This window comes from Acomys russatus, chromosome 19 (assembly GCF_903995435.1).
Source record: "Acomys russatus chromosome 19, mAcoRus1.1, whole genome shotgun sequence".
NCBI lineage: Eukaryota > Metazoa > Chordata > Mammalia > Rodentia > Muridae > Acomys > Acomys russatus.
In genome coordinates, this window is record NC_067155.1 from 55,714,799 (window position 1) to 55,729,269 (window position 14,471).

Here is a 14,471-nt window from a genome sequence, read left to right on the forward strand (position 1 = left end):
GCTCAGGGCATAGTGAGACTCCTTAGCTGGCAGTTCTCATTGTTAGGGGGCAGGGACGTGGCTTGGTGGTTGAGTGTTTGCCTAGCAAGCTTGAATGGCACTGGGCTCAATCCCCAGCAACCCCCGCCCTCAACAAACAAAACAAAACAGAACAAAAAGGGCTTAGTGATGGGTCAGGTGGAAAGGGCAGCCAGAGACAGGCTGAAGTCTGCAGAATGCTAGGCCTGGGCTAAGGCCTGAGCGCTGCAGGGTACACTGGTGCTTCCCTGCACCACGGAGGTCAGATAGTCATGTCCGGGCACAGACACACTGCACTTTAGCCATGCAGGATGTTTAAGCCTCTAGAACTTTCACAAAGAATTAGTTAGTCTACCTCTTGTCTTTCTGTCTCTTCCCTCCGTGTTGCTAGACTTGGGCTAGAAATAGAAACACACATTCTTCTCCCATCTACACTAAAGATCAGCTGGAGCCCAGGGTGACACCACCAGGTAGCTGATACCACCGGGCTGTGGTGTCGGAGCAGTTGGGGGCAACGGAACAGGCAGCCTGATGTGAACCACAGAAACTGGAGGAAATGGGACTGAAGAGATGACCGAGCAGTTAAGAATGCTTACTGCTCTTCCAAAGGATCTGGCTTTGGTCCTAGATGGTCTATATGCATAGGCCAGGCTAGCCTTGAACTCCAGAGATCTGCCTACCTCTGCCTTCTGAGTGACAGAATTGAAGGCAAGGCCTGTGGAGGAAGGAGTTACCCAGGTGAGGTGGCCCGTGCTTGTAATTTCAGCATTTAGAAATCAGAGGCAGGAGGATCACCGTAAGTTCCAGGCCAGCCTGGGCTACATAAAGTTGCAGGGCAGTTGCTGCTGCACCAAGGGAGACACAGGACCAGGACTGGGATATCAGGATGATGAGATCATTACAGAAAGGACAATTAAGTTTCTATAGGATAGTTCTCAATTTATGGAATTCTGGCAACTAATACTTCAAAAAAAAAAATCATGCAACAATCTGGACACCAAAAAACGGGCTCCTGCCTTCCTGACGTTTCATGGCATGGGGGCAGGAGCTATGGAGTAGGGGGACAGTCCCAGAGCAGCCTGGTGGTGATGTCTCATGGCAGCCACAGGAGCTTCCAGGCTGGGACTAGGACCTCATTTCCCAGTGAAGATGTGGGTGGATAGAGCCCAGTTCGCACCCTCAGGATGCTGCCCACACGAACACACACCCAACCTCAGCCCGGGGCAGATATGTCTGCTGAAGGGTGAGCCCGTGAGTATGGTTCAAAATGTTTCTGTTTCGTTTTTTAATTTTAGCCATCATTAAAGCCAGGTATAGTAGGGCTGGGGTGAGTAGGGGCCGTGGCAGAGCATGGCAGGGGCGGGGCCAAGCCAGGCGGCCATCACTTCTTGCCTTTACCCTTGCCCTTGCCTTTCTTCTTGCCTTTCTCTTCCTTGCCCTTCTCCGTCTCCTCCTTCTCCTCCTTCTTCTCCTTCTTCTCCTTCTCCTCCTTCTTCTCCTTCTTCTCCTTCTCCTCCTTACCCTTACCCTTGCCCTTACCCTTGTCTTTGCCTTTGCCCTTTCCCCGCTTTTTCTTCTTAGACCTGAGCATGGAGCGCACCAGGTAGCCCTTCCATACGGCCTGGATGAGCGTGGCGGCCCTCATCATGCGCAGCAACTCCCGCTCCGCCTCCACCCGCTTTTTGGAGTTGATCTCGTTCTCTGCGCGGATCTGAGCGAACTCCTCCACCAGCACCGCATGCTTCTCCTTCAGCTCCTCCAGCTGCAGTTTCTCCTCCTTGTGGATGCTCTCGAGGTCCTCGTATTCCTCCTAGGCGAGGGGGCAGGACTGGGGCCAGGGCACCTGCCATGGCCTCCCAGCTCGCCAGGAATGCCTGTTTCCGCCCCAGCCAGGTGGGATGCAGAGCCTCTCTGCACCTGGGCTCCCTCTAGGAAGGACTCAACTGAACGGATCTCGGGATGGAGGGAGCAACAAGGGCTGAGCTAGGTGTGCCTGTGTTCTTGTGTAACTGCACATGTTAGTGCATGCAGTTTGTGTGTGTGTGTGCGTATGTGTGTGTGTCTGGCTATAGGTGTTCAGATGTCCTCCACCTTCCTTTTTGAGGCAGACTCTCTCACTGAACCTGGAGTTTGCTGATGATGTGTGTGAGCCTGCTGGCCGGCAAACTCCCAGAATCTGCCTGTCTCTGCCTCCTGGGTGCTGTGATTACAGGTGCCCACTGAGGACTTCACGTCTTACATGGGGCCTGGAAATGGGGCCTCAGACCCCCTGTTTGCACTGCAGGCCTCCTACTGAGCCAGCTCCCCCAGCTGCTGGCCCTAGTTTTGAAGTCTAGTTCTCTGCAGCTTTAGCAGATTCCCTTTAAGCTTCTGGTTTACCTTATTTGAAACACAGGAACAATTCCAAATACCAGGGCCGGTTTCTGGGATCAGGTGACCTTAATTATGACCTATGTTAGTAAGAACGGTTCCTCACAGCAGCCTGGGTTGGAGGCCTAGTCTCCCCACTAGGTGGTGCTGTTGAGTGGTGACTGAATCATGAAAGCTGCAAGCTCATCTGTGGGTTAATAGTGGAGACCATGGGCAAGGAAAGCCGCTGCCACAGAGGTGGCTTAGTGGGGATTAGAGCAGAAGGAACTGTCTTGGGTGATGCCCAAGATCCCTCCTTTTTGTCTCTCTTGCTGCAACTCACACCAGCTTCCCCCTCCTCCCTTTCTCTACTCCCTCCTTCCACCTGCACCTACTGAGACGGGCAGCTGGGGTCTCGGTCTGTAGGGTTTTGTAGTGCTAGAATGTGTGCACACTAGGCAGGTGCCGAGCCACTCGGTCATGTCCCCAGCCACACAACCTCCACTGGGACCCACGAAGCAAGACCAACAGCCACGCAGCTCCCATACCAGGAGGGCACTATGGTTAGGCTGTGTGTGTTTGCCTTTCTCTGACCAGGCCTGGCCTTTAACTGTCTTGTGTGAACCCTCTGTTCTTCAGGCCAGCGCAGATCAGGGCCAGGTGCCACCCATGTCACCTGGAAGTGGGTGGGGCCATACAGGTTCCTGCTTCGGGCCAGGACTTCATCTAGAGCTCGTTCAAGACTCAGACACATTCAGGGTCTCATTGACCCTCTCACCGGGGTCCCAGGACAGATGTCACAACTTAGTATCCCTCACAGACACAAGCTCAAAAAAGCCAGTTGATGTCACATGGCACCAGTTTGCAACTTTCAGGTGACAATGAAGACTCGTTTCCCTGCCTTATTCTGGAGCCTGGCACCTTTGAGGTGCTCTGTAAAGCCTGCTGAGTGACAGAAGTTGAGATGTGCTTAGCAGGCAGGAGCTAAGCCAGGCTAGAGAGAGGACCCTGGGACGTGTATGTTCTATGGAACCACACGCTTCTGGATGGATCTGGATTTCAGCAGTTTCCCACTTTTCACCCCTCCCCACCCTGCACCCTCTACCCCCTTCCTCCACAAACACACCTGGACATACCCTTGAGACCAAGGGTCTCCAGGGGAGGCTCATACCCAGGCCATCTTCGGCAGCTCCTACCCTATGCCCACCCCACTAGCTCCTCAGGAGGAACCCTGGGCACATACCTGCTTCTCAGTCATCTCCATGTCATATTTTTGGATCCAATTTTCAATTTCTGTCTCCACTTTATATTTTTTCTTAAAACAAAAACAAATAAGTCCAGGGCCAGTTAGTTGGTTCAGTGGGTGGGTAGAGGCACTTGGGATTTGAGTTTAATGCCCTGATCCCACAAGGTGGCAGGAGAGAACTGACAACAGAGCTCTTCTCTGATCTTCCCACAGGCACACACAAGGGTCAGCCCCCACTGGGTGGTGGTGGCACACACCTTTAATTCCAGAACTGAGAAGGCAGAGGCAGGTGGATCTCTGTGAGTTCAAAGCCAGCCTGGTCTACAAAGCAAGTCCAGGCTGGCCAAAGCTACACATAGAAACCCTGTCTGGAAAAAATAAAGTGTTGGGGGGGGGGGTCAGCTCCCAGCTTGGGGTGTGGCTCATAACCTTTGCCTAGCATGAATGAGGCCCTAAGTTCCATCACTAGTATTTAAAAATTAAGTTTAAAAGTGCTTGGGGCTGCTGGGTGCGGTGGTACATGCTTTTAATCCTAGCATTCGGGAGGCAGAGGCTGGTGGATTGCTGCAAGTTCGAGGCCAACCTGGTCTACAAAGTGACTCTAGGACAGCCAAGGCTATACAGAGAAACCCTGTCTTGAAAAAAAAAAAAAGTGCTTGGGGCTGGAGAGAGGGCTCAGCAGTTAAGAACACTGGTTTCTCTTCCAGAGGACCCAGGTTCGATTCCCACTACCCACGTGGTAGTTTACAACCCTCTGTAGTTCCAGTTCTGGGTATTCCAACAGCCTTTCTGGCCTCTGATGACACTGTACACATGTGGTGCATAGACATAAATGTAGGCAGCCAGGCGTGGTGGCACACGCCTTTAATGCCAGCACTCGGGAGGCAGAGGCAGGCAGATTGCTGTGAGTTCGAGGCCAGCCTGGTCTACAAAGTGAGTCTAGGACAGCCAAGGCTCCACAGAGAAACCCTGTCTTGAAAAAAACCAAACCAAACCAAACAAAAACAACATTCATGTAGGCCATACAGAAAGTAAAAATATAAAGAAAAAGAAAACACGTGGGCCAGGCACAGTAATGCACACCTCTGATCCAGCCCTAGGGAGGAGGCAGAGACAGATGGATCTCTGAGTTCAAAGCCAGCCTGGTTTACAGAGAGTTCCAGGATAGCCAGGGCTACACAGAGAAACCCTGTCTCAATAAATAAACACTTTTTCCCTTAAATAAAATGGAAGGTGATTCTGCCATACAAATGAATGAAGACAGGGCCTCCACCGTGGGGGAACTTTAAGATGGTGGTAAAGGAGGAGCCACAGCAAAAGGTCCCACAGCAGATTCCATTCATAGGACATACTATAGTGGGCCAATCCTTAGAAACTAGAAGATGAGCCTCTGCCAGAGTGGGTAAAAGATGAGTTCCTGGCCTACTGGGTCCCAGTCATATTAAAATTTTTTAAAATTACATATATGGAGGTCAGAGGACAAAACTTGCAGAGTTGGTTCTCTTCTGCCGCCACCATGTGGGTCCCAGGGATCAGACTCAGGTTACCAGGCTTGGCAGCAGGCTCCTTTACAGACTGAGCCATTTCACTGCCCCCCCTCCGCCCCCGCCAGTGCTATGTTTTGAGGGGATGAAATAGTTTGGAACTATGTAGGTTGCAGATACTGTCTTTAGATGTTGTGCCCAGTGACACTGCATAGGCTGCTTTTAAATGGATATGTGAAGCTGGGCATGGTGGCCCACACCTTTAATCCCAGCACTCAGGAGGCAGAGGCAGACAGATCGCTATGAGTTTGAGGTCAGCCTGGTCTACAAAGTGAGTCCAGGACAGCCAAGGCTACACAGAGAGACCCTGTCTTGAAAAGATGATAATAATAATAATAAATGGATATGTGGATTTTACTGCAAATGGAAAGAAGCAGACAGCTGCAGTCATGGTGGGCACCTGTGATTACAGCCCTTGGAAGCAAAGGGCAGCGGACTGTAGCAAGTTGGAAAGTTCCTTGGGCCACATCTTCTGACACTGCTTTCCCCCCCCCCCCCCATGTACATTGGTGTTTTGCCTGCATGTATGTCAGTGTAAGGGTGTTAGATCCCCTGGAACTAGGGTTACAGACAGTTATGAGCTGCCATGTGGGTGCTGGGAATTGAACCCAGGCCCTCTGGAACAATAGTCAGTGTTTTTAATCACTGAACCATTTCTTCAGCCCCCTGACACTCTTTTTATTGGGGTGGGTGCGCATGCATGCATGAACGCAATGGTGGACTATGTAGAAGTCAGAGGACAACTTGCAGGAATTGCTTCTCTCCTACCATGTGGGTCCTGCAGATTGAATTCAGGGCATCAGGCTTGACAGCAAGTGCCTTTCCCCATTGAGCCATCTTCCTAGCTCCACACTGTCTTAAGAAAAAGGAACTCTTTGATCCCAGAGCGGTCCTCAGTGTGGGCACTGACCGCAAGCTGGCTTCCGGGGTCCTGTGACCCTTTAGGACTGTCCACCAACCTAGTGTGCAGACCTGTGCCTTTCATCCAGAAACACAACTTCTGAGAGATGCTCAAAGAGTCAGGAGACTGGAAGAGGCTGGGGACTGGTCCACAAGAAGGTGTCCTCAGAAAGAGACTTGAAAGGCAGGGAGGGCATGGCTAAGATGGAGAGACAGTGAAGCAGCCATGCTTGGCGCATGCCCATTGCACACACGGCACCCAGGCTCCACCTCTGTTTCCTCAGATGTCATTGGAACCAGACGCAGAGGAGCCGAGCTCAGTTTGCCTGAGGGTCATGAGCCACTTCAAGTAAGGGTCATCCCTGGGGCTCAGGGGAGTCAAGGAACATTTTGAAGGTCACCTAGCTGCGGTCCCCTAATTCTGGGACAGAGATTGAGCCTCTTCACTCCAAACTTTTAGCCTGAGTGCCTCCCCCTCCCACCTCCCAGAAGATACCACCTGTGTTGGACTTTCCCACACCTCGGCCAGCCCTGCCCTGCCCTGCCCCCCTCTGTATCCCCGAGACTTTGGGGCACCTTCCTTAGGGCCTGCTCCACCTCCCGATTCTCCATGACCAGGGTGTGGTACTGCGAGCGAAGCGCCAGGATGTCTTGCTGTATCTTGGCCTGCCTGGCCTGCGAGGCCCGGTAATCCATCTTCTGCTGTTTCTCTGCCTCCTGCTTTGTGCGGAGGAGGCTGTTCTCTGAGAACTTGAACACCTGGTGCAGGTGATTCTTCAGTTCCTGGATCACAAAGTTCTCCTTCTCCACCTAGGGCGGGACAGATGATGACAGGGCCCTACTGATAGCCACACAGAGCTGCCACGCCCCCACCCCCACCCCCAGCCAATCACAGGGGGGTTGGCTTTTGACCATTTATGCTTATCTTAGGCCTGGGACCATATGCTCCCCTCTACCTAGGAAAGGAGTTGGAAAACTAAGGTCCACGGGCCAAAAAGAGCCAGTCCCATCTGCCAATAAAGAATTGGGACCCAACCCTTTTGTCCTGATACGTTCATGGTTGCTTCCGTACTAACAGTAGAGTCATGTTGGGACTGTTACCAACTGAGCCCGGTGTGTGGATTGTGTGATCCTTTGGAGATGAGATACCAAGCCAGCCAGCAAGCAAGCTGCTGTTGCTCACCTGTGACAAGTTTGTAGAAAGACAGTAGCCACTGAGGACCCACAGCCATCAGATTCAGTTGTAATCGACCCTGAGACTTATTACAATACATTAAGTAGTAAAATCTGGGTGGAGGGCGGGGCCGGTTGGAATGCATATACAGGTACACTTTAAGCCGTCTGCACAACCTTTGAATGTTCCAATATTCAAACCCTTCTGTAAGATGAAACATAGCTCTGTGCTCACAGCTGTAGAGTAGCCTGCTGTACTTCTTTGTATGTATGCACGTGTGTGCCCCTCCAAGTGTCAACCTCCTCTCTCTTTAGCCTAGAGCTTGTTGGCTAAGAAGGCTGGCTGGCCACTGAGTCCCATGGGTCCTCCTATCCCTGCCTCCCCAGGGTTGCAATTACAGAGGTACACTTACATGCCATCTTAAAAAGGGGTCGGGGCAAGCTGGGCATGGTGGCGCAAGCCTTTAATCCCAGCACTTGGAAGGCAGAGGCGGGTGGATCACTGTGAGTTTGAGGCCAGCCTGGTCTACAAAGTGAGTCTAGGACAGTCAAGGCTACAAAGAGAAACACTGTCTCAAAAAACCAAGGGGGGAAAAAAGTTATAAAGTGGAGGGGGAGGGGTTCTGAGGCTCAAACTCAGGTCCCCCACTTTGTACAGAAAGCATTTTACTCATGAGCCAGGCCCTGCTCTGTTCTTTTTATAGTAAGTTTGCTTTTGCTCAGTGCTCCTGGGTTTCTGATGCATATGCATTCTGAGCACTATGCATTGGGCCTGGTGCTGCACGTCTTTAATCCCAACACCTGGGAGGCACAGGCAGGAGGATCTCTGAGTCAAAGCCAACCTGGTCTGTGGCATTTCTTGCCAGTCAAGGCTGGATAGCGAGACCCTGTCTCAAACAAACAATGGGACCGTATGCACTTTAATCCACTGAGCCATCTCCCCAACCCCTCCCCCACACAAGACAAAGGACCCACTTGGTGACACAGATACTTTGCCAAGCTCTAGCTGGGAAGGTCTTCCTCATTTGTCTGGCTCACTCCCCCTTTCTTTAACCTTCTTCTCCCCCACCCCAACCAGGGTTTCTCTGTGTAACAGCCCTGGCTGTCTTGGAACTCGCTCTATAGACAAGGCTGGCCTTGAACTAACAGAGATTCCCCCTGCTTCTGTCTCCTGAGTGCTCAGACTAAAAGGCGTGTGCACCACTGCCTGGCTATCCTTGTCCTAGTGACACTGTTCCTGGTCCTTCTGGCTCAAGTTCACTTTTCTTGTAGCATCGCTTCACAGTGCTCCGCTCTTACCCTTTGTCACCTAGCAGCTAGTGACCTCTTTAATGCCCACCTTGTGTCCTGTGAGCTCTTGAGGCTGGGCTCACTTAAAGAAAATGTTCAGAGCAATCGCTATGGGATAAATGAAGAGCCAATGAGAGGAAACCTAAGTCCTAAAGGGCTGGCCCACTTGGGTGTGGTACCACTGTTAGTAACTCGAGGAAGCCGGGGAGGTTTACCTCTGACTCCTTATTCTTCAGCACCTCTGCCAGCTCTCCCTGGAGAGTGTCGATGACCTCTTGGTTCCTTTTATGCTTCCGGCTAATGTCCTGTATGAACTGGTTCTTCTCCCTCACTTCCATGGGGCTGGTGAGGAGCTTCTCAAAGAGGAAACCCCGAAGCTCCACCAGGCTGTCCAGGAGGCACTGGGCCCCTGGGCTTCTGCCTGGTGCCTGTATCTGCAGTAGCCTGATGACCTGGGGGTTCCTGAGCAGGAGCCTCAGGACAGTCTTGGTGGAGTCCTGAAACTGGTGTGTCAGTGGCCATAGGCTAGCCTTGTGTAGGTCTATGGACAGGAGGCGTTCCTGGAGCCAGGCTCCATCAGCATCCTCCTCTTCTTCCTCCAGCTGTTTCTGTTTCTCCTGAAGGATGCTGGCGCCCTCCAGCAGGCCCTGGCCAATGTCCAAATGCTCTCTTATGGCCCTCACCACGTCCTCGGACAGCATTCCCTCCAGAGCCTCTGGGTGGGACTCCAGATAGGACATCAGGGTCACCAGTTCCACTTTGTATATGGCCTCATCCAGGACTGACATGATTCTCTTGGCCTCAATCGTGCTGAGCTTGGATTTAGATGGGGCCAAGGTCTTCATCGGTTCAGCTGGGACTATATCTGTCCTCAGCGGGATTCTATGGATGGCCAGGCTGTGGTAGGAAGGAGCCATGCTAAAGATCTCCAGCGCCATCTCTGGGGCGGGTGGCTTTGCCTCTGTATACCCTGGCACTGAGACGCCAGCCACGTCAAGGCTGTCCTGGCTTTTCAGTCTCTAGCAACCCTGCCAGCAAAGGAAGGAAGGAGTGGCTGTTAGGTACAACTGCTACCTATCAAGTCTGCTGTGCAGAACCTCGAAGCTACTTTTTGCTGGTTTCTGTTTGGGGTTGTTCTATTTTGTTTTGTACTTTGTTTTGAGGTAGAGTCTCTTATAACCTGGGCTGTCCTTCTTCTTGATCCCCAAGTGCTGGTGTACCACCCTGTCAGGCTTATGTTTTAGCACTGTAACAGTGCTTGAGCCACTGGGGTAAGAGGGCTGAGGATGGAGGTGAGCCCCAGGCACATATATCAGCCATGAGGCAGCCACTCTTCTGAGGATCTACATTTGGGGGTTGCCCAAGTGGCAAAAACATGTAGGGAGATCAGCTTCAGGCAGCTGAGGTCACCCAGCAGTGTCAGTAGCAGGCAGACACATGGGGAGAAGGTGTGAGTGTGGGGCTTAGCAGGCTCTAGAGGAGTTGAAGGTGTGGCTAGAAGTGTTGTCCACTTAAGAGAGTGGAAATGTGCTCTGCCCCTTCCTGTATTTCCTCCCCATGTTGACCGTAAACCGGTAGGAAACCAACCAACTGAAGAGCCCAAGTCACAGTCTGCCACATCAGGAGCCCAGGACACAGAGGAGGCTGTGACTAGGAAGCATGACAGGTTATAGAGGAGGATGGGACATGGGCAGAGCAGGATGGGACACAGCATAGGAGAGGTCATGGATTAGGTCACAGAGTAGGACATGAAGGGGACCAGACACAGGCAGAGCTGACAGTGGGGCAAGAGCGAGCAGGGTGGGTGACAGGGCACCACGTATGCCAGGAGTGTGTGTGTGTTCAGGTGTGTATAGTGTGTGCCCTTGTGTAGGTGTGCATTGGGTATAGGTGTTTGCATAGTGTGTGCATGTGTTTATTGTGTGCATCTCAGTCTGTGTGTGGTCACATAGTACAAGCCAGCGGTCACCACCAGGTGTCTTTCTTTATCTACCTCCACCTTAGTTTTTGAGACAGGGTCTTTCACTGAATCTGGACCTCACCAGCTCAGGTAGGCTCCTTGCCAGCAAGCCCTGGACTCCTCTTCTCCCCACCTCCCCGGTACTGGGATTACACTCTTGCCAACGTCCTTGGGTTTTTGTGTGAGTGCTGGGGACTGACCTCAAGTCATCATGTAGGTGTAACAGGCACCTTCCCAAGGCAGCCATCTCTCCTGATGCAAGCAGGTCACTTTTGAGTATTGATTCAAAAACTGGGTGGAGTGGTAACAATAGTTTCCTTTTTTTTCTTTTTCTTTTTTTTTTTTTTTTAAAGATTTATTTATTTATTTATTATTTTTACAGTATTCTACCCACATGACAGAAGAGGGCACCAGATCTCATTATAGATGGTTGTGAGACACCATGTGGTTGCTGGGAATTGAACTCAGGACCTCTGGAAGAACAGACAGTGCTCTTAACCTCTGAGCCATCTCTCCAGCCCAACAATAGTTTCAAAATACAGTTTACAGAGTTTCAGGGGATGTGGCAGCTTGCAGGACCAGCACCCAGGAGGCTCAGGAAAGGAGATGGCTATAGGCTCAAGGCGTACCTGAGTACATTCTCAAAATTCCAAAAGCAAATAAGTAAATAAAGTTAAGCTGGGAGGTGATGATGCATGCCTTTAATCCCAGCACTCAGGAGGCATGAGTTTGAAGCCAGCCTGGTCTATAGAATGAGTTCCAGGACAGCCAGGGCTACACAGAGAAACCCTTACTCAAAATAGATAGACAGATACATACATATACATATGTGTGTGTGTGTGTGTGTGTGTGTGTGTGTGTGTGTGTGCGTGCGCATACGTACAACCCACTAGGTGTGGTGAGGTAGGCCTGTAATGCCAACACTGGGAAGAAAAGATGAGGGAGGTTAGAGAGAGATGGCTCAGTAGTTAAGAGCACTGACTGCTCTTCCAGAGGTCCAGAGTTCAATTCCCAGCAACCACATGGTGGCTCACAGCCATCTATAATGTGATCTAATGTGCACTGCATAAATCTTTTTTAAAAAATGATGAGAAAGAAGAGGGGGAGGAAGAAAGCCAGTCCCATTTTCCTGAAAATCAATTCATGTCCTGGACTAGTGGATCGAGGCCCCAACAGGTGTTGCATATCAGATATTTACATTACAATGATGAGGTAGCAATGAAATAATTCCATGGGGGATGTCGCCAGAACATGAGGAGCTATATTAAAGGGTCGCAGCATTAGGAAGATTGAGAACCACTATATGGACTATAGTCTGAAACAGAAAGGACACCAGTGTAACATCTGGGAAGTAACTAAATCCAAGGTTTTGCTACCAGAATTGCATCAGTAGTGTCTTACTTATTTGTTTCTTTGTTTGAGACAGAGCTTCATATAGCCCAGGCTGGCCTGGAACTTGCTATGTGGCAGGCGATACTCTTAAACTCCTCCCTCTGTCTCCAAAGTGTGAGGATTACAGGCAGGTGTGTGTGGTCATGCCAGGTTAGCAATGTTAACGTCATAGTCCTGGCCTATGAAGCGGCATCTGGGGAGCTGAACGAAGGATGCAGACAACCTATGTTACCCAGGTACTTTTTCTTATATGTTTTTTAAAGATTTATTTATTATGTATACAGTGTTCTACCTGCATTTATTCCTACATGACTAAAGAGGGCATCAGATCACAGTATAGGTGGTTGTGAGCCACCATGTGATTGCTTGGAATTAAACTCAGGACCTTTGGAAGAGCAGTCAGTGTTCTTAACCTGTGAGCCATCTCTCCAGCCCTATAATATGTTTCTTAAAAGATTTATTTATTATGTATACAGTGTTCTGCCTGCACACCAGAAGAGGGCACCACATCTCATTATAGATAGTTGTGAGCCACCATGTGGTTGCTGGGAATTGAACTCAGGACCTCTGGAAGAGCAGCCAGTGCTCTTAACCACTGAGCCATCTCTCCAGCCCCAGGTAATTTTTCTATAAATCCACAATCATTACAAAGTCAAAGGTTTGTCTTCAACAACTGTCTCAGAAATCAATGATGACATCAGAAATCAGTAATTTCTTTGGCAAGCCAGGCATAGTGGTGCACACCTTTAAACCCAGCACCTGGGAAACAGATCTGAGTTTGAAGCCAGCCTGGTCTAAAGAGTGAGTTCCTAAATCCGAGCCTACCTATATGCTAGGCAAACACTCCCACTGAGCTACACCCACAGTGTCTCACTTCACAGCCCTGGCTGGCCTGGAACTCACAGAGATTTGCTCACCTCCATGTACAGTTTCTTAGTTTAGTTGCTTTATCTGTTGGTTTTCTTAATAAAAAAAGTATATGCCAGTTTACTATCCAATTTATTTGTTCATTTCATTACCTGCTGTTGCAAATAAAATGATTTTTATTTAAAAAAAAAAAAAGAAAGAAAGAAAGAAAAAAATAGTGGGTTCCAAGACAGCCAGAGCCACACAGAGAAACCCTGACTCAAAAACAAAAATCCCAAGAAACAAAAAACACAAAAGCAAACAAAAAACAACTGCCCCCCCCCCAAAAAAAAAAAAAAACTAGAAAAACATTCTTTGTGACTTGGGTAGCACAGCGGCTGTCAGGAGTTTGCAGTGGCCCCACTTGAATTCCAGTCCTTGCTGGGGATCCTGGGCTTCCTTTACTGTCAGGCAAGAATCTCTGGGTTCAATAGGAAGCTCTGAGTACAAGGCTCAGACATGGTGAGCCCTCAGCAAACAGCTAAGATTACATCATAGGCCCAGGGAAACTGAAATGTGTGTCTGGAACATCGTGGTGTCATGGATGAATGCTAGCCACACCCAAGTTCCTAACTCCATACTCAGCCCCTTCTTCATGACCCTTGCCCCGCTGACCAGCTCTGATGTCCCCACAGGGACCTGCTTACTTGTCCACTATCTTTCCCTTCTCTGAAGACGCATGGCCTGCCAACACCAACACCGGCAGGGGCTCATCAGGGTGCATTGCACATCTGTGACTGGGGAAGCCAAGCCAGAGAGAGTGTTGGAGGGGAGGACAGAGGACTCACTTTTGGACCTCAGATTGCCTTAGCTGCCTGGAGGGGACAGTCTCTGTCTGTGGAAATCTGTGTTCTTATCAGGTGAGTGCACCAGGTTTCCCTCAGGAAGCAGCCTCTCCCATCATAGGCAGTTGTTTTGGTGCAGACCCCCACGGGTGTGCTAAAGCACCTGTCCCCAGTCTACAGCACTATGCAGAGGTGGTGGGGTGTTTCTTTAAGAGGTGGGGCCTGGTGAGGAGACAGTTGGGGTTTCCTTTGGGTAAGGTGAGTGTTAAGAGGGGGAGGAGGGGGTGTGACTCACTATGCAGGCCTGGCTGGCCTGAAACTCCATAAGTAGACCAGGCTGGCCTTGAACTCAGAGATCTGCCTCCCTCTGCCTCTGGCTCCTGAGATCTGGGATTGAAAGGCTTAAGTAACCATACCATATTTGCCTGGTTCAAGGTTCATGGGCCATTAGGGCTGTGCCCTTGAAGGGGACATTCATACTGTCTCTCTCTCTCCTTGCCCCTCACTCTCTCCAAACCACTTAGAAGTGAGCAAGCTCCTCCCTCACCTCCCTCCCAGGCTCTGCCATTTAGTGATGCCCTGTCCTACCACAGCATCCAAAACAGCGGAGCCTCCAACCACGGACTAGACCAGTCTTTCCCCCTTACCAGTCATTCACCTCAGGGACTCTGTCATGGTGAGAAAGCTCACTGACAGTGCAGTCTTGATGGAACTGTCCATCAGAGAGTCCTGTCCACTCTCTGAGGGGCAGGGACTCTGGCTGAAGGGAAGACACAGGGGTGGGAAATTCCAAGATTCCCACTCCTCCTTGAAGACCCCACTAATCCAGACCTTGAAGTGTGTGTGGGGGAGGGGGCAAGCAGCTGTCTGAGCTCTGAAGCCGGGTTTCTTTCATCGCTATGCCCAGC

At 50.6% G+C, this 14,471-nt stretch overlaps 1 protein-coding gene across 1 annotated transcript; it reads right to left on the reverse strand.

Annotated features, from left to right (window-relative positions):
• Positions 1-1,218: 1,218 nt before the first annotated feature.
• On the reverse strand, positions 1,219-9,551 carry Iqcd (IQ motif containing D). Its single transcript, XM_051161600.1, has 4 exons — positions 8,736-9,551; positions 6,634-6,867; positions 3,611-3,682; positions 1,219-1,828 (listed from the first exon to the last, which is right to left on the reverse strand). Exons 1-4 carry the CDS (start codon positions 9,456-9,458, stop codon positions 1,400-1,402), a joined length of 1,458 nt encoding a protein of 485 aa, XP_051017557.1. The 5' UTR covers positions 9,459-9,551; the 3' UTR covers positions 1,219-1,399.
• Between the last annotated feature and the right edge of the window lie 4,920 nt (positions 9,552-14,471).